Consider the following 26,086-nt stretch of genomic DNA (forward strand, 5'->3'; position numbering starts at 1 on the left):
CCTCTGATGCAGACCCAAGATTTTTACCTTTTTATCTTATTTTCCTGTACAAAATTATATGACAGTCCTTTGTAAGTGTTTATCAAAGCACAAAAAATTAGGCAAATTTGCATGCTCCATTTGTCATTTAAAACATACTTCTTCCTTTTGAGAGAAACTGGGTATTTTTTTAAAAGATAAAACTAGATCTTTGTTTGGGCCCTACAGACTGAAAATTCCCTGAAGCACAAAGCCAGAAGTAGGTCCAACCGTGCCGACTTGGTTAATATGCACATACTCCAAGGTAAGGCTGCATGAAATTGGAAGCAAGGAGATGCCTGTTGAATGCTGGGCTATTTTACCAGAGTTGTTTGTTTCTGACTGTTGCTAAACCCTCTTAAAAATCTCCCCTGCCATTACAAAGTAGTAGATTCAAGTTGTCATCTAATCATTCCAAGCCATGTAGATAATCAAATTGGGAAGTCATATAGCATCAAGAAAGTTTGAGACTTAGGTTCCAATCTCAGATGTGCCATCTCCTAACTCTAAGGTCTGGGAAAATCATGTGACCTCTTGGAGTGCACAGGGAATGTCCAATACTTGTTAACAATTATGATTAATCTGGGTCATCATTCACTCTGAGATGGGATCAAGGTTCTCTAGCTGTGTCTATATCTACTAGATAACTTTGTGCTTTGCCGATGCCTTTACACTGTAGTGTGCAGAGGATGACAGTGTGAGAAAATGAGTGCTGATCATAGCAGCCCCAGTGTTATCTTAGGGTGCCACCTTTATGCCAGGGAATGTGAGACAAGGTAAACACCTGACAGGCCCCCATATTCTGACGTGTGGATGAGGAGGAGAGGCTTGTGCTCCTGCTTCATGTGTTGCCTTCCTTAGGATGGAAATCCCCTAGATCCTTGATGCCCATTTTCAAAGAGGTCCAATCCCTAACTTGACAGCTTAACTACAAAATATTTTTTCATTGAATTCACACGGTATAGGAAGTCTGCTAGGAGTCAGCTACTCTGCCAGACCTGTGGGTAGAGTGACAAATAAGCTACAGTTTCCCTCCCTCAAAGGAGTCTCACGGTATAACAGAGGAGGTGAGAATCACATCTACAATACAGCACAAAAAGAGACAAAAAGACATGATGTTTTAGGTGTATAGTAGAGGATCAGAGAGAAGAGGCATCTGATCAGTATGGATGGATGGGGGAAGAGCTTGAAAATGAGCTAGAAAGTGAAGGCTCAGTCAGGGAAATAAAGACAGAAGGGCATTGTAGCCTGAAGGAACAGCATGTACAAGGCATGAGCACTACTTCTCTAGAAGGCGGATTTTCTTGCAAGACTGTACACTAGCTTTAAGTAGCAAGAAAAGCCTGACATGTCATGGAAATTGTGAATCTTGCTTGGTTCTTTAATGGGCATCATTTCTGAGTTATTCTGGCTTCTCAAGGCTGACCCATTGCCAATCCTAAAATAGGTGGGATATTATCAGATGAAGAAGTTTTCAGGGTAAGGAAGAAAGAGGACAACATAGAACTCCAGGGAAGGGCTATATGGGATGCAAGATTTTGACCTACATGAGGCAGCCAAAGGATGCCAAGTGTCTCAGGAACGGGGAACAAAGGCTGTCAAGAGGGGTGACAAAATTCTTACCTCTTTTCGCAATGGTGAAAAGCCTAGAAGCAGCTGCTGTGTCAGCACAAAATCACAGCTGCGCAAATAATCCAAGAAATGCCATTTCAAATGAGAGACAAACTTTCCAATGATCAAGTTAGAAGACAAAAATAAATATTGTGTGTGGCAATAGTATGGGAAGTGCATGAGTTCTCACACACTGCTGGTGGGAGTGCAACTGGGTCAACATTTCCAGAGGGCAATCTGGCAATGTGTATCAAACTCCTTAAAAATCTACCCACCCTTTAGCCCTGCCACATAACTTCTAGTGTTTTACTCAAAATAATCAGACAAACAAATATTTTTGTATTTATCATAAAATCACTTTAGATAGTGAAACATTAGATATGTTAAAATACCCAGCAATAGGGGATTGGCAGAATAAATTATGAATTATCTATAGGATTGAATAACATGTAGGTACTACAAAAAAACCTTTGAAAGAATAATAATTTCATGGCCAGGTGCCATGGGTCAGCCTGTAATCCCAGCACTTTGGGAGACCGAGGGGAGAGGATTGCCTAAGCCCAGGAGTTCGAGACCAGCGTGGGCAACTTGGTGAGACCTTGTCTCTACAATAAATCATAAAAACTAGCCAGGCGTGGTGGTGTGCATCTGTAGTTCCAGCTACTTGGAAAGCTGAGATGGAAGGATTACCTAAGCCCAGCAGGTCAAGGCTGCAATGGCCATGAGTGTGCTACTGCACTCCAGTCTGGGTGACAAGAGTGAGTGAGACTTCAACTCAAAAAAAAAAAAAAGAAAGAAAGAATAATGATTTCTGAGAAAAGGCTTACAAGATAATGTTTAGTGAAAAGATTAGGAAACAAAACTATATTTACAGCCAAATTCTGGAAAGAAAAAATATACAATAAACTGTATTTATAGTCATATACTGGAAAGAAAACATATAAACTTAACAATAGGTATAAATAACTAAGAAAGACACTGAAGTCTTAAAAGATTGTTGCATGTAAGTAGGGAGTTTTCTGAGGCTCTCATTTTCTTTTTCATACTTTTTTTAGCATTATTCACATTTATGACAATGAGTACATAGCAATACTATAATCAAAAAAGCATATGAAATGTTATTTATCCTATCATTGCAGTTTTTAATGAAAACATCAGGATGTGAACCACAACAGCCTTTGGTTTGGTTGTATGTCTCTGGTAGCTGTCATGGAAGCCTCTCTTCTCACTAACAGAAATTGGGAATTAGCTCCCTGGAGCACCAAAGATCTGCTAGATACAAAATGACCCCTGCCCTCCAAGCGTTCATTGTCTAATTTCAGAAGCAACAAGATGAAGGGCCAGTGCTAGCAACTGCTGGAGGCAGTCAAAGCAAAAGGAATCTGAAAGAACACTTTCTGTCCTTACTCAGTTAGGAAGGTTTTATTCTAGGACCCCAAAATAAGATGTCTGTGATGAGGAGTAAAGGAGAAGTTCGAGGTGAGGAAATGAAGTAAGCAAAGGTGCAAAGTGAAGATATAGAGGACAGAAAGAAAAAAAACAGGCTCTCTGGAGTGATAAGCTTGGTTTGGAGGTCATGATGGGAAGTGGGCATGGTTTGTAGCAGTCCTGAAACACCAGACAGAAAGACTTGTATAGAAGGGAGCATCTTATAGTGGGATGCAAAAAGAAAAGAGGACATTCTGGAGACAGTCCTAAGTTGGTGTGCAGGATAGGTCAGAGGAATCTCGGAGGCAAGTGGTCCAGCAAGAAACTCTTACAAAGACCTTCTAAGGGGAGAGGATTTAGGTTTAGCACCCCCATCCTTTGGTTTGGAATACTAACATTCCCTGTATCTCATGTGAAGTTCTTCAAAGACGCAGCTTCTAGACAAGCCTACCCTGCTGTAACTGAGCCATTCTTAGACATCTTCTGTAGGAAGAATTCGAGATTAATGCCAGATACAAAGTCTAGGTTGGTAGGTTGATAAAGATAGACTAATGGGGCTGGGAGACTTGTCTGTAAATATCTCTCATGTTCTAGATTTTTTGAAGCTGAGTGAAGCTGACAACTCTTATAGAATCTTAATTTACAGTTTTCCACTGAGCAATAAGTTGGTTAAATTCTCCTCTGAGTTCTTCAAAGAAATAAGTCAGGGTTCAACCTAAAGAGGAATTTTGGTGTCAGCTGTGTGGGGGTGAATTTAGGACTCTGTACGTGATCTTTCTTGGTCCCCAAATCTGAGAAATTGCCTGCTGGATAAATTACGTTTTTAAAAATTCCTCTGTTTCATTAAATAAACATTTTTAAAGATTTTTTTTTCTTTTAAAACTGGTCTGGACATTTAACTCAGTCAGTATCACAGCACTGACTAGCCTAAAACCCTTTAGGAGTGATACTACTATTATTAATTATAACAATAGATGTCTACTGCAGGCTCAGTCTGTGCCAGTCACTATGCAGACTGAATGTGCATCCAACAGGCAAGCAACGTAGGCCCTGCAGACTATTTGATTACAAAATCACCAAATTGCACATTTTAAACAAATCCTCACAAAGCAAGTTTCTCTAACTTTTCCATGTGTCTATCTATTTGCCTTTATTTGGAAGTGTCTAGTCTTTGGTGCTAATCCTTGTGAAGTGATGATGATTGCATTAAAACCTTATTAGGATGGTAGAGCACAATGTTTTATAACCACAAGCCAAAAAATAAGACATCACATTCTAGAACTTATCCTTTTCATTTCAACCCTTTAGCCTCGAATGCAGAGAGGTCCATTCCAACTGCTCAGATGAAGCTGAAAAGAGCCCGACTCGCAGATGATCTCAATGAAAAAATTGCTCTCCGACCAGGGCCACTGGAGCTGGTGGAGAAGAACATACTCCCTGTGGATTCTGCTGTGAAAGAAGCCATAAAAGGTAGTTAGAATAAATGGCATCCCTTTCGCTTATGCTCTTGAGAGCTGAGGGCACCCCAAACTCTGACATTCTAGGGGCTTTGAGGGTGAAGGTCTCTCACTAGACAATAGCATGCCATAGGTTGTTGTCCCAGCATGTCCCTCATAATCAGAGGTCCTAGACGTTTCTTCCAACTTTCATTCCCATTCACGCCAACATCAAGTTAACATAGGCCAGTTTTGCCAGTCAGGTAGGTTGAAAACTTCACCAGACATAATCCTCGAAAACCTCCCCTACAAGATTCTATCACTTAGGAGTCATGATCATGACTCTCTTTAGCCTTCCTCTTTTAAAGAAGAGTGGATTGGTATAGTAAATCAACCACTGGCCCAAACCTGAAGACCTGGGTTTCAAGTCTAGTTGCCCAAATCACTTCACCTCGCTGAGATGGAGATGACCCACCTTGCCCAGCTCACAGGCTTCTGGGAATAAAGTTTATACCATACAATGCATGTGAAAATTCTTTGACAACTTTCATGTGCTCCATGAAGTCTAAGTACAAATACTCAAGGAGGGGACACAAACATGTATTCTGTCACAAAATATGTAAAATGATTTTGTAGACTTTTTGAACTGGTGCCAAGTGAACCCAAACAAAGGGGAGCTTAGCATTCCCAAAGGCAAACTTACTTTCTTCCAGTTATGCTGACAAATGACTCTGAGAACTATTAATAGATATTGATAAGCAATATATATTTAAATGTTCCATGCATTGTATGTATATGGGTGCTTTATTCAAAATTAAGTTTATTGTGAAACTTACCAAGTTTATTTACCCTCTAAAATCTGGCTTTCACTTAGTCATTCAGAGGCCATGTGAATTTTGCCTTTGGAACCTGTAAATTTGAAAATATCAACCTCAGGAAAGGGGACACACTTATCTATCAGTGACTATTTAAATTTCCCACTGTGATTTTTTTCTCTCTTCTTCACTCTCTCCCTCCCCACTAAACATCCTGTGTCTTTGAATTTGGACTAGAGTACTCAAGAGTGTACTATCATTATCTTAACTCTAAAAAGATCTTGGACAGGAGAAAGTCTCCATTGGGTATCTCTTATCATTTCTTAAAACATTCTGTCCTATGCATGTAACTTTATGATTTTTTGGGGGGGCGGGGTTCAGAGTCTCACTCTGTTGCCCAAGCTAGAGTATGGTGGCACCCTCACAGCCACCGCAGCCTCAATCTGCTGGGCTCAGGCAATCCTTCCACCTCAGCCTTCCAAGTAGCTGGAACTACAAGCACGTGCTACCACACCCAGTTTATTTTTTATTTATTGTAGAGACAAGGTCTCACCAAGTTGCCCAGGCTGGTCTCAAACCCCTGAGCTCAGATAATTCTTTCGCCTTGGCCTCCCAAAGTGCTGGGATTACAGGCTTGAGCCACTGTGCCTGGCCTTGTGATTTTTTTTATGTATAATAGGTAAAAGATTTCCTTTTAATTTTCATCCTTTGGTTTATAGTGAGATATTTTTCCTTGTGATTATGTATCATTGGTAATTCATGGCTTTTTCTTCTTTTTCCTGCTGGGCATGTTCCTCCTGCCTGCTTTGTATATGCTATTTATATAGGAGGAAAGTGCTAATCTTCCATCTGTCACAGGCATTACACATCCTTTTACCGGTTGTTCCTTTTGACTTTATGCGTAATGAGTTTTACCTATAGCAGTTATTATTTTCTGTATAGCTAAATTTAGTCATCTTTTTCTCTTTCTATTTTAAAGATGTGGGGTACAATTCAGGTTTAGATATACAAATGTTCATTATGCAGGTACCCTTGCTGATAAGGTGCACCCCCCCTCCCCCGACAGATTCCCACTACTTCCAATCCCGCCCCTGCCCTCCTCTGGCAGTTTTCCACTACTGCATCTTTTTTTTTTTTTTTTTTTTTTTTGTAGTGTCTGAATTTGTTTTTATTGAAAATGTTTTCTAGCTCAAGAATATAGAGATTATTCACCTAGATTTTTTTCCTAATGTTTATATACTTTATTTTTACATTTAAACCCTCAGTTCATCTGAAATTATTTAAGGGCTTGATTTAAGATTCAGGTCTAATTCTATTTTTTTCACAATTCTATGATGTGTTTTATAATTTGTCTTAATATCGGTCTTCACAAGTTTCTTTACATTGGTCTGATCTCTCTAATGTTTCTTGGCTACTCTCACAAGTGGATTTTAAGTGAAAATTAGAATCAGTTTTTCATTGTAGAAAAATTCCTATTAGAATTTTGTTTGGGATTGCAGCAAATGTATATATTAATTTATGGTGAATTCATATCCTTAAAATATGCTAGGTTTTTCCAACGGAGAAATAAAGTATCCCTCTCCACTCATTCAAGTCTTCTTTTCTTTTCCGTAGCAAAGATTTTTATTGTTGTTTTTTAAGTAAACTCATAATGATTATTGCTGACATATGGGAAACCTAGCAATTTGGCATTTATTTTATAACTGGGCAGCTTTGAAGATTTTGTTAGTAGCTCCAGTAGTTTCTCAGTTTATCTTAGGTTGTCTAGATACACAATCATACATCTATGAATTTATTTCCTGCTTCATTTGCTTTTTGCCTTGGTCCACTGGCTAGTACTTGAAAAGCATTATCATGGTATTAATATATTATATAATTAATATCATTTTTACAGTACATGTAGTCTATTAATAGTATAATTTTATGCATTTTATTTATAATATATTATGTCTTTATATTTGTCAGTTATATTGATTAGAATGTAGAATATAGCCAGGCTCGGTGGCTCAGCCTTTGGGAGACTGAGGTGAGTGGATTGCCTGAGCCCGCGGGTTCGAGACCCTCCTGGGCAACTTGGCGAGATCTCATCTCCACAATAAATCAAAAAATTAGCCAGGCGTGGTAGCGCACGCCTGTAGTTCCAGCTACTCGGAAGGCTGAGGCGGAAGGATCGCCAGAGCCCAGCAGGTCGAGCCTGCGGTGGCCGGGAGTGGTCACTGCACTCCAGTCTGGGTGACAGAGTGAGACTCTAACTCAAAAAAAAAAAAAAAAAGAATGTAGAATATATTATATTACACAAATTAAATACCATATTTTATACAAAAATCTATATCATAAATAAATATTTTCTTATATATAAAATTATGTGCATGAATTATATAAAACACAATTATATTATGCAATAAATATTAATATATAGTTTAATAATTATTGATATATTACATACTACTATTATTATCACATTGTGAGTGCCACAAAAGCAACATAATTATTATATTATGTTGTGCTGTGTTCTATGTTATGTTATAATGTTATGTTATGTTATATTAATGGTGACATGTATTTTTGTTTCACCTAGTCACCTAGTCATTCACCTCTATATATGATATTAACTTTTGGCATAAGACAAATATTCTAAAGAAGTATCTTTCTATTCCTATTCTACTAAGAATAGTTTGCAAGATGAATGTTGAGGTTTTCAAAAGTTTTTAAATGTATGAAAATATTATGACATGGGTTTTCTCCTTTGGCTTAATAATATGCTATTGCTACCTTTCCTAATCATCTTTGAATTTCTGGACAAAAATACATCTTTTTTTGTTTGTTTTTTTAGAAATTGCTAGTATTTTATTTGGGATTTTGCATCCATTTCATTATCAGTCGTGATATTACTAACTGCTAAACAACCACAAAACTTCAGCAACTTAACAAGAGAAATTTATTTCTCACTCATAAACAGCCCGGGGAAGGTTTTCCTCTATGGCGGGTCCCCCATGGCAAACTCCTTCATTCAGTCTTGTGCTCTACCATTCCCTAGAACAAGGGTAGCACTTTTTCTTAAAGGACCAGATAAATTAATTTAGGCTACCTCTGTCACAACTTCTCAGCTCTGACATTGTAGCACAAAAGTAGCCATGACAATAAGTAAACAAATGGACATGACTGTGTTGCAATAAAACTTTATGTACAGAAACTGGCAGCAGGTACACAGGCTTTTGTTTGCCAACAAGGCCCTAAAGGCCTGTCATCCTCTAAATGTATCCAGTGAAGGGAAAGGAAAGGATGAGAAGCCTCATTCTCTTATTAAAAGTCTCAACCTAGAAATGAACACTCACTTCCACTCACATTCCACCAGTGCATATGGCTGAGAGAGGTTGTTCTCTGACTGAACAGCCATTTCCAGCAATATCTCCATATTACAGAAGGGGGAACATGACAATAAATAGTTAGTCCTGTCTGCCACAATATTTATAAATGACATTGTATTATGTTGTTGCTGTTTTATATTTATCAGATTTAAAGCTATATATACATCACAAAATGTTACAATTTCCTTTTCATATTTTTCCTCATTCTGGAAACATTTAAATGTGGTCATAATGATCAGTTGCTTTGAAACATTGCATATTAAAATCATAGGGGCCAGTACTTTCCTCAGGAGTAGTTTTTTGAGACTTGTTTTCAGTTTTGTTTCAGTTAGTTATTTGTGTATTCAATTTTTCTCCTTAAATTAATTTGTAAGCCGGGCTCAGTGGCTCAGCCTGTAATCCCGCGCTTTGGGAGGCTGAGGTGAGTGGATTGCCTGAGCCCGCGGGTTCGAGACCCACCTGAGCAACTTGGCGAGACTTCATCTCTACAATAAATCAAAATATTAGCCAGGTGTGGTAGCACACGCCTGTAATTCCAGCTACTTGGAAGGCTGAGGCAGAAGGATCACCGGAGCCCAGCAGATTGAGGCTGCAGTGGCCGGCAGCGGCCACTGCACTCCAGTCTGGGTGACAGAGTGAGACTCCAACTCAAAAACAAACAAACAAACAAACAAAACAAAAGTTAATTTATACAATTTACCTTTTTCTAAAAATTCTCATTATCCCCCTGAATTTCTTATTAGCCTCAAGTAGTATATTAGCCTCAACTTATTAGCCTCAAGTAGTATATTAGTATTGGCTTACAATTGTCGTAAGTTTCTCTGAATGTGGGGTTAGATACCACTTTTTAGTCTAAATACTATATATTTGAGTATTCTCTGAGTATTCTCTCCTTCTCTCTCTCTCACCAAGAATGCTTCTTTTTAATTAATTCTTACAAAGAAGCAATTCATGGTTTTAGTCACAAATTTTGTTGATTTTGTGTCTTTTCTTGAATTCAATTTTGCTTTTAGTCAAGGCTTTTGAGCAGGAAAATCTCCATGAGGTGAATGAGGTTCAGGAATATTAATCTGGCTACAGGTGCAAGGGAGGAGAATGGAGGAGAAAATATTTTTAAAATATGGACCCATTTAAGTGAGAAGTCAGACGGGTATGAGCAAGAACATCATCAAGGGAAATGGAGAGAAAATAAAGATGAAGGATATTTAACAAAGATAACTGACAGAATATGAGGCTGTCTGAAGCAGTAAAGCTGAAACTTTAGAATCTACAGACCTGGTTTTCAACCCTGGACTCTGTGGCTCTGGGCCACGTGGCTATAGAAAAATTATCTAGTCTTACTGTGCCTCACCTGTCTCATCTGTAAAATTGTCATAATAATAATGACTATTATTATTAGTGAAATAAACTAAATAATTTATGTAAATTATTTAAGTTCCGGAGATAATTAGTGAGTTAGTCTCCATATGTGATCCAAAGAGTTTGTACTTTAGCAACAAAAGAGGCATGGAAGAACAAAACTATCTTTTCTTGTGGCAATTATTATAAAAGAAATAGATAAAAGTCACAAAGGAAATACATATGTGTGTACCTAACCAAGGCATCCTAGAAGAGGTGGCTTACTATCTGAGTCCTAAAAAGAAAGAGGTACAAACAAATAATAAGAATGGAGAGATAAGCATTGATCAGGTCATGAAAGTGGCCTAACTGTATTTTAAAAACAGCAGAGAGGTACAAACTTAAGAGAAGCTCTTGTCTTATAGGGGAATAAATATAAGTACTATTCTAATTCCCCAACAAGGGGAAACATAATTTAAAATATAATAATAACAATAAAGCAATGAGAATAAAGGTTTCCAGTGCGAGCCATGGCAGTGTTTGTGTGTGAGCAGGGGATTTTGCATGTAGAAAGGTCTCTCTGGCTGCCATGTGAAATGGATTCAAGCGAGACAGAACAGAGTCAGACAGCTCTGTCAGGAAGCTGTTAAATTTATTCGGTGAGAGTTAATGAGACCTGAACAAGAGTCACGGCTGTAGGTATGGAAAAAAGAGGATCTAAGAGATCATTGATTTTGCATGATAGGATTATAGATTTGTAGAATATATCAGTTTAGACAAAGTGAATCATCAAAGGTTTTCTCTCCTCAGTCAATGGCTGTGCCATTTATCAAGATAGGGAACATGACTTGAGGAGAGATGATGAATTCTTGTTTCAAACTGCTGAATTTGAGGGACTCCACAGGAAATCCAAGGGCAGAGTGGAAGTGGGCTGTGAGTTCTATAAAACTAGAGCTTAGAAGAGAAAATTAGTCTAGAGCTACAGACTTGGAAGTCTTCAGTATAGATGGTAATTTCAGATGATAGACTGGATAAGATTGCCCTTTCGTTCATTTATTTCTTCATCTGATATACTCTGAGTACCTTCTATTTTTTTGGACACTATTCTAAGTGTTGAAACATCAGTGAGCAAAGTATACAAATATTTCTGCTCTAACAAGACTGACACTCTAGTGGAGGAGACATAGACAATAAGTCATAATAAACAAGCAAAGCACATATCACAAAAGTTGGTAAGTTCTATAAAACAAAAGGAGTACAGGGTACAAAGAATCATGAGTGCCCAGCGAAAGAAGGTAGTTAGGAGAAATGAGGATGTATAAAAAGAGAAGAAGGGCTAAAAATTAAGCCCTCACACAGCGGCATTTAAGACAAAGGGAGGGCATCTGTGAAGAATCAACAGAAGGATTGCTAGACAGAGAGGTAGAGGATATAGCTTGACCTCATTCAAGAAAAATCCAAAAGCAGACACCAGTAATGAACAACTGGGCACCTGTTATTTATTCATGAAACAGCCTCTTTAGCAATGATCCTTTAAATGTGCATATGAGTTTTTATGGGCAAGGTGATCACATAATAAGAAATGTCATAAAGAAAGAGGAAGTTGCTTAGACTAGCTGTAGGGAGAGCACGTTGAACAGCCCTTTTAGTGGCAAAGATGACCCAGTTCACTGTTTACCTGTCACTTCTTACAATCATATCACCTCCCTTGGTGAGGTGGTGATTGAGGGTTGTGGCTGTGCTGTGTATCACTCTCCTGGCCTCTATGTATTTTCCCTCTTCTATCCACGTGCCTTTCCAGATGTGTTTACATTTTCCAGCTCTCTCTGCAGCTGTGTTTTTATGTTTCTGCCAAGCTCTGAGAGGACCACTCTGTCATTGTCTCCCTTCCTCTAAATTTCATTAAGGACCAATAATTTTCCAAGCCTGCAATAAAATCTCTGGAGTCTAGAACAGCTTTCAAAACAGGGAAGGCCATGTTTGACAGAGAACTGCTCCACCCTGGGATTTTTCTTTTCACTTCCAGACATCACCTCTTGCAGTCAGCTGAGTGATGGTTCCATGTCTCTTCTCTCTCTTTTTGAGTGTCAGTTGTTGATCCCAATTCCAACCCACAAGTTTATTTCCTAAGTCAGTAGAGTTTTACATATTTTTCAGCTAAAGGAAACATAGCCTCATCACTATAAAATGACATTCTGTAAAGGATATTCCTTGGGCCTCCTGGGGGCTATTTCTCAGAGCATTCACCTGATTGCCTGTTTCTACTTTGCAGAAAGCTGCTAAGCAGTCTAGGACAGTGTTTACAACAAGCATGTTACATGGAAGTGATGACTAATGAGAACAGAAATTATATCCTGGAGTTTAGTAAGGTCTTGTTCAGCTTATGAGTAGTCATTATTACTTAAGACACCCTTCGTTTTGAGATCTCTGCAGGCTTACTTCTAGCTTGTTAATTCTCTCACTGATCATCAGAACATTTTCTTCAAATCACTTATACATCCCTCAGATCCCAAGAAAGCTGTATATCGTCCAGATGCCTGACTCCTGGCTTGTGTAAAACAGAACTAATCAGCCGGCATGGTAGCACGCGCCTATAGTTCCAGCTACCCGGAAGGCTGAGGCAGAAGGATCACCGGAGCCCAGCAGGTCAAGGCTGCGGTGGCCGGGAGTGGCCACTGCACTCCAGTCTGGGCAAGAGAGTGAGACTCCAACTCAATAAATAAATAAATAAATAAATAAATAAAAATAAAACAGAACTGAGGGCTTTGCCAACTCTTCAAATAGTAGAAGGACTCTGACTTTCAGCTGTAGCTGTTTCCTCCTAAAGTGTTCCTACCTTTTCGTGGGCCAATCTTCCCACTTGAGTTAGGTTTTTAAAAATCTAAGCCATGATTCAGAACAGCTCCGTTGTCAAAAATAAATTCACTCTTTTTATTACCATAACCCTTTAATATAGAAAGCACCATTTCTGATCCATCAGACCTGATCCAGAAGTCCTCCATTTCTAACTACCATTTACACTTATAAAAGATTTTACACTAGTCTCTGCACACCAATGCTCCCCACACTTAGGCTTCATAACAAAGCCCTGCTATTCACTAAGAATCTAGTCCTTTTTCAGAGATGCTGAAAGTCTTGACCTCTTTGGTTTTCATTTTAAAGGCAGATAGACAATAACCATGGCCTGGGCCAGATAGCAGAGTTATTTGCTTTGGCATGTAAAAGAAAAAAGTTTGCTTTGGCATAATTTTCTCATGGACAAAACTGATCACTTCATAATGAGAAATAATTTCCAAAGAGCAAATAATTCTTGAGAAAAAGAAACACACAAAGACATATGTAACAAATACCTTTCTGAGGATGGTTCTGGGAAAGAGGCAGGAAAGGGGAATCAGGGAGCTAGCGGCATTAGGGCATGTGGGAGTGGTAGAAAGAAAAGGGTGAGCTCTGAGAGATGAAGGTAGTCTCCTGAGTCTGACTTTGCTTCCCAGTGAAGTAAAGGTCTTTCCCTATGCTATTAGCCTCAGGCATCACTAAGAGGTGAGTAAGGCATGCCCATATACAGCCTGAAGTTGAGGAGAGGTATCTAGAAACCTGAGAAGCAACTTGAGGCTATGGGAGGGGCTGAGGAGGATCCCCTGAAAGAGGAGAGACAGTATCTTTATACTCACATTTGATGATATTTTTTGACCCAGGGAATTAACCTTAAGAGCTGATGCAGAACAAATCTTACACTGATTAACTGTTTTTCTTGACTTGTGTGGTTCTAGGATCAGGTACATCAAAAGACATAAAGCAAAGTTCTAAAGTGCCAGGGATCTGAGCAAAAACAGTAACTGTTCACTCAAACACCTTACATCCATTTCCATCATAAAGGCATCTGATCTGCTTCCAGAGCAGTGAGTTCAGACTTTGGTTAGATTCAGTCTGCAGACTATGACATGCTAAATCTATGCAAATATCTTTAGGTGAGAGCCATGTTGAAAGGATAGTTACTTTTCCACATATGACTTTCTCCCTTTGGAAACTGTATTTTGCTTCAGTCTCTGCCAGGAGACTGTTAGGAGGTGATCTGTCTATGAATTAAAACAACCCTCATGCAGTGCACTGCACCAGCTCACAAGTAGATAAGCAATGAGGTGCATTTTTACATTCCACTTCATGGTTTCCTGCCCTTGATGTGGGTCCCAGCAGCAAGGTAACTAGGACTCCAATTATCTCATTTTAATCTTGGAATTTTAAATGTTTATGCAGAGAAAGTACAACTGACTCATTCATCTAATCACTTCCAAGAGGGAGAAGGAAAGCTCAGAGTCGCCAGCTCAAGATCCCCAAGGGGCCAGTGCCCAGAGCCAGCCCCATGGGCATAGCCCGAAGATGATGTCAGGGCTTCCCAAAGCAGGTCCTTGTCATCACACGCCTGACGTGTCTGCAGGAACAATAGCCAGCACACTGCTCTCCAACAGCTCCCAGCCAGCCTCACAACGTGGGAGATTGGAGCAGAGGCCCAGGGTCACAACACGAAGCTGATAGACTTGGTTGTTCCAGAGACAGTCAGATAAGGTGACCTTTGTTCTTTGCATGAGCCTGCCTTGAACCAGGAAGGAAAAGAGTAACATGCAGACCTTTCTGCAGACCTTTCTCCTCCTAATCTGGGGAAGGTCTCTCTTTCCCAGAATGAACCTATTAGGACCAACCAGTTTTTCTGGCTCTGGAGTTGTGTTGACCTTTACAAAGCTGACCATGGGACAAACTGCCTTCCGGGTGGTCTATTTATTTTTGGTAATGTTAAACTCGAGAAAAGCAGATGCTCCTACCAAAAACAATAACAATAATAACAGCTAGAAATTATTGAACACTTACATGACAGGGAGTGGGCTCAATGCTTTCCATATGTTATTTCAGCCTTGAAACCCTGAGAGGTAGCTGTTATTATTATTATTATTCCCATTTTATAGACGGGAAAACTGAGGCTCAGAGAAGTTGAATAACTTCTCAGTCACACTACCACTGAAGTGGTGGAGCCAGAAAAACAAACCTAGGTGTCTGGGTTCTGGAAACCCAAGCCCTTACTGACCGCACTAAACACCACTTTTGCCAAGTCAAAAAGAAGCCACTGCCAGTGTTTGCAGGAGCCCTTCTGCAAGGGGACTAAGCCAAGTGTGTGGGTCCCCTGCCTTAGCCCCTGGCAGTGGCAAATCCAAGCCATTTGTAGCCCTGAAGGACTGGTGATCAGCAGTTGTCCTCTATGCAACTGTCGATATATTCTGACCTGGCACGTTATATCTTTTAGATACCAGATAGGAGCCATATTTGGGATCTTGGTGTTCACCCTGTTTGTTTATTCATGTGCAAAAATCTTCTCTGTATGCCGTTGCATGCACTCAAGTCTTTCTCATTCCATTGACTTAAGCAAGGGGCATTTACTCTAGAGGCTGTGTCTCTCCAGAGATTGGCTTCTAAATTCACCTTCTCTCCCAGCTGGGAGAATTTCTTTCTCACCATCCCACACCAATTCCACAAATTGCCACTCTGTAATTTCTTGTCCACTTTCCCCACCATTTGTCAAATGGCCTCCTCTCCAGTTCTGCTGTCTTGTCCCCCACAGATGGTCATTTCAGGCTCCATTCAACCCCATCCCTTCCAGTAGGCTTCTTGGACAACTCCATACTGCTGTTTCCTGCTGAGTACTACCAACACTCACCAGGCAGTCTGGCCCTTGACAACTTCTCTGAGTGTGTCCCATGGAGACACACAGATATCCTTTCTTGTGGTTTCTGTCTCTTTTCTTTGTCATCATTTATCCAATCATGCTTCAACTTGAATGGGAAGGCTGGAAATAAATTTAATAATTGAGGAATGCTCCGTCAAGCCCTAAAGAGAAGGGGACTGATTACCAGATATCCTACTTCTAGGCTTTTCCACATCATTCTAGTGCTTCGACATGAGGCCAGTCACCAAATGCCAGGTGTTGCAAATGCTGATTTGCCAGCGTCAACTTCAGGGCTTTCACAGTCTTTCCATCCTTTTCCTTTTTTTTAGGATAATTTTTATTATTTTTATGTTAGAACACTCAGCAGTGTACATTTAACCCAGCTTAGTGGCAAGTTATTTAGTCTTTGCCTCCTCCAGCTTGGTGATACAAGCCAAGGATTCTGGACCCAGGAAGTTGCCTCATCAGTGATGGTGGATCGCATCATAACTGTTGTAATTGGTCCTGATGGTTTCCACCTGGTTAGCCAAAGTTTCTTTGTCTTCTGAGTTAACCTGTGTGAAGGTGACCATGGTGCAGGTCTACCCATGGACTAGATGGCCTAGTTGTGCCTTCCCCTTGATAAAGCAGTAAGGGACCCCCGTTTTACAACACAGGGCAGATAGGAAGACCACCAACTCAATATAATTCACGTCATATGCAATCACCACCAGCTGGGCCTTCTTGTTCTCCACCAAGGTGGTGACAGTGTTGACCCCCACTCAAAGGACAGGTGAGGATGTCCCATTTGTCAACAGTTTTCTTCTCAGCCCAGGCCAGCAGTCACTGCTTCTTCTCTTGCTTGGTCTCTGGCCTGTACTTGTGGGCCAGCTTAAGAAACTGAATGGCTGTCTGATGGTCCAAGGTCTGGGTGAACTGGTTAATGACAGGAGGCATTGTCAGTCACTTATATAGGATAGCTCTTTGCTGCTGCAACTGGATGCAGTAAGGCCATTTGACAAAGCGAGTGAGGTCATTTTTTGAGTGAATATCATGTCTGATGCCAAAATTCCTAGACCTTTTCTTCAATAGGGGGTTCACCACCTTCTTGGCCTCCTGCTTCTTCATGACATAAGGGGCCAGGGTCACCTTTTTCACCTTGGTCTTCTCTCCTTTAAGTATCTTGGTTGGTTAGAGGAGACCACCCCTTTTCTAAGACAAGTCCAAATAAAATTCATCATGACCTTCCATCCCAGAATCTTCTGGTTTCTTTGTTCCTCAAGATCAAGATGCCACATTTAGTTTCTCAAATCTCAAAAAGTTAAGTAAAAGATTCTGTGGAATTATGAAGACGTCCTCAGTGCATGATGTCTTCAGAAAAAGTAGACATGTCAACCATATTCTGTGCCTGCTTTATCCCCAGCCAATGGGGCAGGTTGACAATGTTCCCTAAACAGCAGGATGGCTTCACCTGTTGGCTTCCAGGGAGGGTAACTGATTTTGCCATCCCCTCTGCAAGATAGCTCTGAGAGCCCATAGGCAGGCACTGCAGTCTTGGCTCGGTCTCTAAATAACTGAAGACTGGCCCTTTGCAATGTCCTCATCTACAAAACAGAGAAAATGTGGTACAGGACTGACTTTCTGGACTATTGTGGGGCCTAACAAAATGGTCTGTTTTTGTTATTGTTGACTCTATAAGGTGAACTACTGATACAACTTCCATTTTTATTATTTGCTATCTCTTCACTGAAACAGTTAAGGTAGAGTTTGGGGGAGTAGGAATAAGAGGAGAAACCACTCTCTCTATTCTCTTGATTCTACTCCTGTGTTAGAATCTATGGAGAATTTGGCAGTTATGTTAATTCCCCCAATTTGTACACATTTGGGATGCACTACTCTGTGGAGATGGGAGGGGACTTTGTCCCAGGAAGTATCAGACTACACAGAGTAGGTCCTTAACCATTTAGACTGAAAGAAGTGCACAGAACTAAAAGGCGGAGGGTCCTGTTGGACAGAGAATACTGGTTGCCCCAAGGGACTGACAAAGTCACATGCAGGATGCTCTAAGAATGTGAATGGTATTGGCTCAGGGCTTGTGCCAAGTAGATCCCAATGAAATTTCTGGGGTGGGGAACCCTTAACACCCACCTACCCCCCTGCTCCTGCTTGCTTGTCCCTCGATAATAAACATAATTCTTTTTACATGGACAAAATGTTTAATTCCACAGATAAATTTAGACTCAAAATTTCAATGAAAATGTAATCTCTAAAGTCAAGATTGTAAAGATATATATTGGTTATGTTGACAATGGGAATATTTTCATGGAGATAGTTGGGAAGGCCTTCCTTGGAAGATGTCAGGCACATGATCTCTCTGAGAAGTAAAAAATGGTATATAAATTATTTACACTACGTGAAAATGGCACACAGAGTCTTTTTGCAGATCTTAGGTTTTGCTATGAGAAAAGGAAAAAGGAAGGGTATAAGCTAACTCTGGACTCTTAAAATAGAGAGGGAGGGTGTTTACAACCAGAATACTAAAGAGGAAGAAGAGTAACCCGTGATTTAAAAAAAAAAAAAAAATATATATATATATATATATATAGCATTTGTCAGATGCCTGAGAATAGGTTTTTGACACAAATATGAAAAAATGCTGACATTTATTAGTTTCAGGCAGCAGGTAAATAAATATATTATTCTTTGTACTCTTCTATTATTTCTAATTTTTGAAGTTCAAAAAAGTACAAAGAAAAATTGAAAATAAAAATCCCTACAATACAATGAAACACTGTGCAGCTGGTTTTTTACAAAATGAGAAAGATCTCTATGTTCTCACATAGAAAGATTTCCAAGAAATATTGCAAAGTGAAAAAAAAGGAAGTTTCAGAACAGTATATTTTACCCAGTCCTATCTACATGAAATAATTTTTTTTTTTTTTTTTTTTAGTTAGAGTCTCACTCTGTCACCCAGACTGGAGTGCAGTGGCCGCTCCCAGCCACCGCAGACTCGACCTGCTGGGCTCCGGCGATCCTTCCGCCTCAGCCTTCCAAGTAGCCAGAATTACAGGCATGCACTACCACCCCCGGCTGATTTTTTGATTTATTGTAGAGATGAGGTCTCGCTGCCCAGGCGGGTCTCGAACCCGCGGGTTCAGGCAATCCACTCACCTCAGCCTCCCAAAGGTGCAGGATTACAGGCTGAGCCACCAAGCCTGGCTATGAAATACTTTTTAAATGTGTTTGTATGTGTCCTATATGCACAGAGTTAAATCTAGTTAAATCTAGAAGAGACAACAAATTATGAACAGGAGGTGAACTGTGTACATTGGGCATTTTCCTAACGTATGAATTTTTATGATGAGCACGTATTACTTTTATTATACTACTTTACTGGTAAAGCAGTAATGACTTTTATAAGTGACCTATGGGACAGAAATGCTGGTCACCAAGCTCTTCTCAGTTCGTGTGCCGCCCACTGGGCCAAAAACTGGAGTTTCCACCTGCCCTGTCCTTGTGTGGTTTCCTTCCCTATTTGACACTTGAATGACTGCGTAAGACCAGTGACAGATGCCAACAGCGGTGGCGATGACAAGCCCAAAGCCACATTTGTTCCATTACTTCCAGCTTCTCATTGCCTTTCCAATCGCTGTGGCAAGAGCTCCTTTCTCTTATCTGCACACAGCAAGAGTCAAAAGTTCTTGTCAGTGTGATTGCTGAATACCAGGCTGGAAAACTTCCTGATAATACCTAAATTCCTTCAGTAGAGCAGTGCCTGGAATCGGGTCAGGAGAGCTATGTGGCTTCAGCACATGGTGTACTGTGCAGCGGGATAATAAACCAGATGAAATTTGGCAAATAAAAACTTAAGGGACATATAAGGATGTCATTATAGACCCATCTGGTCTGATAACCCTTTCCCATGCCAATTTGTTCCCTTAGTAAGATCTTGCAGGCTGCTGAGGAAGAGCATCCTCTTGTGTGAGCCATTGAAAAGTTCCAAACTATACACAAAGACATGAGGAATAAAAAGAAATCCCAAATAATAAAAAACAAGGACGAAGCTGAAGTTTCCGAGACATATTTATGGTTTTATAAACAGTTACACATTAGTTGAATGGCTCTATGGGATACGCTGGTGACATTAGCTAATTCTGACATTTAGGAATTTAAGCTTAGTAGCTGTCCTAGCTTCTCCTTATTAGCGAAGTCTGCTAAACATTTTGTGCTGTGTGCCCTGTGTTATGTTTGAAGATGATGCAAATGGCAGGCTGTCATCTCAATTCCATCTCTCATCGTAAAACCTGAGCAAGATGGGCTCACTCTTCTGCCTCATTCTCCTCTGGCCTCATTCTGTATCCAGCATTCCCTGATCTTTCCTTTGCCTTCCCCAATTTAGTTTTAGGAAAGATATGACTTCCCAAAGAAAATGTGAAGAAATGCAGAAACTTGAAAATAAAGTTTCACGCATGACGTTAGACCTTCCATATATCACTTTTTCCTCTATGTCAGACAGACCACTTTTATAAACACAAGTTCCTATGAGGGAAACAAAATCATTTAAACTGTATCTTCACTCTGACCTAAACCTGAAACAAATCCAGAGAGAGAAATGTGTGCTTCTAACTGGGATGACACGTTAAAGCTTTCCAAAAGAGCCCTTTGATGCTTCTAAGCCCCTGATTCAGTTCTTGGGCTTCACTCCTGCAGGTAACCAGGTGAGTTTCTCCAAATCAGCAGATGCCTTTGCCTTTGAAGAGGACAGCAGCAGCGATGGACTTTCTCCAGATCAGACTCGAAGCGAAGACCCCCAGGGTTCAGCAGGTTCTCCCCAAGACTCTAAAGCTTCAGAGACCCCTTCGGCAGGACCTCTGGGGACAATTCAGGTAAAAAAAAAAAAAAAAATCATGTCAGTGTGTCATCTCTTCACAGTCATAAAATCAACCCTGCAGCAGTAGGTTTTGTTTAGAGACCCTGAAGATGTTGTTGCTGGCACATCATCTTGATGCCTCTTCTCACCCTATTCAACTTGGGGGTTTGTATTTAGTGGCCAACGCCTCCAGAAAACCCTGAAAGAGAATCCCCAGAACTATACTCTCTGTCCTATTTTTTAAGTATCTACTCTTCCAAGCAGACTTTTTTTCTGAGTCAGAGTCTTACTCTGTCGCCCAGGTTAGAGTGCAGTGGCATGCTCATGGCCACCTCAGTCTTGAACCGCTGGGCTCAGGCAATCCTTCCACCTTAGCCTTCCAAGTAGCTAGAACTATAGGATGTACCATCACACCCAGCTAATTTTTCTTGATTTATTGTAGAGATGAGGTCTCACCAGGTAGCCCAGGCTGGTCTCGAATCCATGGGCTCGAGCAATCCTCTCACCTCAGTCTCCTAAAGTGCTGGGATTATAGGTGTGAGCTACCACACCCAGCCTCAAGCAGACATTTTTTATCTCCATTTTTATGGACAAATTAGCTAAGACTCAGCAAAATTGGATAACTTACCAGAATCTCCCAGCTAGAAAGTGCCAGAACAGGACTGTTTTCAAAGTTCACAGTTTTTTGGGGGGCACTGAGTTAGTCACTCAAGGGCTCTGGGGAGTGTGGGGAGAAGGAAGTGCTGGTTGTTTACAAGGTAGGGAAGCCCACATTGGTTCTTCTGTTAGCAGGTTTTCACCTAGCCAGTCACTACAAAATCAACTTCCAGTGCCAACTCAACCATAACATTCACCTCTATCTAGACATATTGACAAACTCTCAAGAGTGAGGACTGTATATTGAAAACACTCAAAGAATAATGATGATGATAAACAGCAACTACTGCTGAAGAGTAAGTGCTCACTCTGAGTCAGGGACAGCACTGGGCACAATGCAAATGTTTTCTTACATGAGTTCAAAACCACATCCAGGTAGGTATCATCAATATTGATTCTGACAGAGGTGGAACCTAAGCTCTTTGAGGCTGAGCACCTGAGTGGTCTCAGAACATGGCAGAGTGTTGGAAACTTTTTGAAAACCCACCTTCAGAAAGTGCCCACAGCCCAGATGGGAATTTTCCTCAACTTAGCCTGATAATTTTCATGGTGCCCTAAAAGGAGATGTATGTGGATGACCACACATGAGGGAGATGGAGATGTATGAGTGTGGCAACAAGATGTGAGCTGTTGCAGCTCTGGTTCTACCTGGAGAGGCTACCAACCTTCAGTCCCTTCTCTCTAGGAAGAGTTTGCCCCTCCTGACCTTGCAGGGATTGGGCGATGGACTGACATTAAATATCTCTAGAAAATTTTCTTTTTAGCCGGGCTTGGTGGCTCAGCCTGTAATCCCGCACCTTGGGAGGCTGAGGTGAGTGGATTGTCTGAGCCCGTGGGTTTGAGACCCGCCTGGGCAACTTGGCGAGACCTCATCTCTACAATAAATAACAAATTAACGGGGCGTGGTAGCGTGTGCCTGTAATTCCGGCTACTCGGAAGGCTGAGGCGGCAGGATCGCTGGTGCCCAGCAGGTCGAGGCTGCAGTGGCCGGGAGCGGCCACTGCACTCCAGTCTGGGCAACAGAGTGAGACTCCAACACAAAAAAAAAAAAAAAAAAAAAGAAAATTTTCTTTTCGTATAAAAAACAGCACACAGATATTAGGCACAGTTACAATAGCTTTCATCTTGGGCCTTGTTTCCTGAGCCGTGTTGGTCACTGGTCATTGTCATGCCTATAGGAACAATGATCTTCACCTCATCAGAGCAAACCTACAGCTGCCGAGGAAAAAATGTGAAAAGGGAGGCATAAAAAGCAGAACTGAGACATTCATGTGTTCACTGTGCAAGAGTCATAATCAAAGCATTTTTCCTTCCCCTGCCTTCTGCAGCTGGTATTTGCAGCCAAGTTTCTCTGATAACATCAAACAGTATATCAGACCATTTGTACGCATTATTCTGACAGTAAATTCCTCAGCTTCTGATTTAAGAATGGTTGGAGGGAAAAAACAAGTTTAGTTTTTTTCTGCCTAACCTTAGAGGGAAGAAGTGAACACATACTGAACAATGCCAGGCAAAATGCAAAAATCATTTTATGTCATTTCACCCAGCAGCCATGTTTGACAGATGAGGACACTGAGGCTCTGAGAGAAAAGAATCCTTAGGGCCTCTGGCAGGTGCCAGAGCCTAGGGAAGAACCAGGGAGCTCAGCACTGACTCTCCAGAGGGAGTTTACAGGCAGCCTTAGCCCCTCTCTGTCAGAGTCACAGTAGAGGAATGTAGGAGAGGAAGAGAAGATAACGATTACCTTTTCAGAATCTGCCTCTCATGAAGGTTTTTTTATGACTCTGTACACATATACCTGCACATATATACACAAAACACATACATACATATGCATACAGGCACATACATGTACACAGAAACTCCCATGCATATCTAGCATACATGTATACACACATGCACATATATGCATATCTAACACACACATATATACGCATACATACAAACATACATACTCATGCACACAATCAGATACAAACATACATACTCATGCACACAATCATACACAATCAGATACACACACACATGCATACATAGACACATATACAAACCTAAATATAAACACACTCAGACACACACTTAGACATACACACACACACGCACACAGTTCCCCTCCTTCCACTAACATCCTTTTCATCTACCTTGTCCTATTTTCCTCCCAAAATCCTACGCCCAATCTTCCCTCTTTCTTTTCAACTCCATGATCATGTCCAACAGGTGGATCTGGTCATAGACAGGTGGAACCCTCACACAGGACAGCCAGATATCCCAATTTGCCTAAAACAGACCTGCTTTGTACCTGTCCTCTGGGATCATTATTAAGAATGCCCCCTCTCACTCTCAAAAGTGTCCTCAATTGGATGACAAATGATATATTTATGTGTGTATGTGTATGTGTGTATATGAGTGACTTCTCTCCTCTAGAGGAGTAAGCTAATATTTACTTGAGGAAGAAGCTAGGATTAAAGCAGCAAAGTTTTATGGAGGGGCTCTACTTTAACACTTGTGTCACACAACCTGTTCTTGTGTCCTAATAATGGCAAAATTTGGATTTCAGGATCTTGCTGCCAGCTCAGAAAAAGACAGAAATGACTCAACCTCACAGACCAGCCACCAGTCAGACACTGGGAAGCAGGGGCTTGGTCCCCCCAGCACCCCTATTCCCGTGCACACTGCTGTAAAGGTATGACCATGCCAGCTCCCCACCTGGCACTCAACCTGCAGAGCTTTCTGAGTTAGGTCTGATAACATGCGTGGTGGTCACACAGACCCAAGAACAGGTTCAGCTCACTAGGAATGTCACAAAGCTGGAAATGAGACATGGGCCACTAAACCTCTATTCTCTGTGCAGCACAGCATAGGTCTTCTCTGCAGTGAAGAAGCCTGTGTGTTTGTATTTCTATGGATCAAAGCTCAGCCAGCATGTTGCTGATTTAAAAGATGTTATAAGCTCACCCTCGAGACAGACACAGCTGATTATAATGCACTAGGATTTACAAGTGTCATAAAATAGGTATAGGACAGTTGAGTTTTACTTCAGGGCAGCATCCCTGAAGACCTTGCATAATGTAAAACCTATGTCATTCAAGCCAGTGGAAAGAAACATGGGGTTACACTCACAGTAGTCAAGTAGCTATAATCATTATAGCATATTTTTATTTAATTTTCTCAGCATTATATCTTATAGTACACAAAGTACTCTCTCCTCAAGTTAACTGTAGTCATTTGGCCTTCTTTATGATGTTTTATCCCATATAACTCTTAATTGATTTGGGAGCATGTTTTTCCAGCTCTAGTGCCACCACTGAATGAATGTTGAAATGACTCGTAAGGGATTAAAAAAAAAAAAAAAAAGATTGCAAATTGAAGTCAGAATCAACGATAAAGCAACAGTTTTACATTCTAAGTGGACGACAGGGATTTCAGTTTCCCAGTAAAGAACCCCCACTAAACCTCAATAGCCAAAGTGCAGTTTACGATCCACTCAGCTCAACGGGTTTGAAATTATGTGACTATCAATGAATTTTTTTAATCATAGGGGAAGGAGGAGGAGCTGATTCTCATTATTTTTAATGTTGAACATAAAGATAAATGTTATTAATGTTTCTATCACAGTATTTACATTTTGCATTATTCAAATTAGCAAAGCCTTCAACCTTGCTGTACTAAGGAAGTACGATAGGAGCCCAGAGGAAGGACACTTCTGACAAGAGGGGGATTGATACTGACAACCAGCTAGTCTAGAAGAGCTGAATGTTTATACAGGAGCCATCGATCCTCCTGATTGGTCCATGCCTATGCATTCCCAGTTGTTAAAAATTCATCAACTTTATGTTCAGAGGATACCAGAGAGTTTTTCAAAGAAAGAGGCATCTGAGTTAAGGAAAAACATCTCTACCCTGTTGACTTTATAAGATGTGTATGAAGCCAATGAGAGACTGTACTTTCAGGAACTATAAAAATGCTGTGTACGAGAAGGGTACTCTGCAGTCTGTGAGAATATGTACCAAAGCGGAATAAAAGGTTTGATTCCTGCCCTCAAGGAACCTGTAATCTAGTTGAGTTATCAGGGCCACCGCTACCCCAAATGGTTTCTTGTACAAGTAAGAAAGACATGCCTCAAAAGACTTGAATAAATACTTTTTTTCAAAAATATACAAATTATCAACAAGCATATGAAAAGATTCTCAAAGTCATTAGTCATTGGGGAAATGCAAACCAAAATCACAATGAGGCATATATATTTCATACCTACATTAGGGTGGCTTTAATCCAAAAATATGGAAAATGATATGTGTTGATGAAGATGTGAAGAAATGGAAACTTTCATACACTGTTGGTGGAGATGTAAAATGATGCAGTTACTGTGGAAAACAGTTTGGCAGTTCCTCAATAATTTAAACATAGAATTGCTGCATGGCCCAACAATTCCACTCCTGGGTATAGACCCCAGAGAATTGAAAACAGGTGTTTAAATACAAACTTGTACATGAATACTCATAGCAGCACTACTATGCACAATAGTTAAAAGTTGGAACCAGCTCAAATGTCCATCAACTGATGAATTAATACATGAAATGTATATAGATACAGTTGAATATTATTCAGCAATAAAAAGGAAAGAAGTCCTAAGCCATGGTACAACATATATGAACCATGAAAATATTACGCGAAGTGAAATAAGGTAGACAGAAAAGGCCATCTATTATACGATTTCATTTACATAAAATGTCCAGAATAGGCAGGTCTGTACAGAGAGAAAGCAGATTAATGGTTGCCAGAAGCTGGGAGAAGGAGGGACTAGGAAGAGATTGCTCATTGGGTAAAGGCATTTCTTTTTTTTTTTTTTTTTT

At 40.5% G+C, this 26,086-nt stretch overlaps 1 protein-coding gene across 2 annotated transcripts in view; it reads left to right on the forward strand.

The window, feature by feature from the left end:
* MYOCD (myocardin) overlaps window positions 1-26,086 on the forward strand; it is a 103,370-nt gene that overhangs the window by 52,649 nt on the left and 24,635 nt on the right. For both annotated transcript variants that reach the window (XM_008051512.1, XM_008051513.1), the window contains exons 4-7: window positions 208-283; window positions 4,366-4,527; window positions 20,417-20,592; window positions 23,791-23,916. In XM_008051512.1, the coding sequence (XP_008049703.1) occupies window positions 208-283; window positions 4,366-4,527; window positions 20,417-20,592; window positions 23,791-23,916 (540 nt within the window). The remainder of the gene's footprint in view (window positions 1-207; window positions 284-4,365; window positions 4,528-20,416; window positions 20,593-23,790; window positions 23,917-26,086) is intronic.

Source organism: Carlito syrichta, unplaced genomic scaffold, assembly GCF_000164805.1.
Source record: "Carlito syrichta isolate Samal-C Ts95f unplaced genomic scaffold, Tarsius_syrichta-2.0.1 Scaffold182362, whole genome shotgun sequence".
Classification (NCBI taxonomy): domain Eukaryota; kingdom Metazoa; phylum Chordata; class Mammalia; order Primates; family Tarsiidae; genus Carlito; species Carlito syrichta.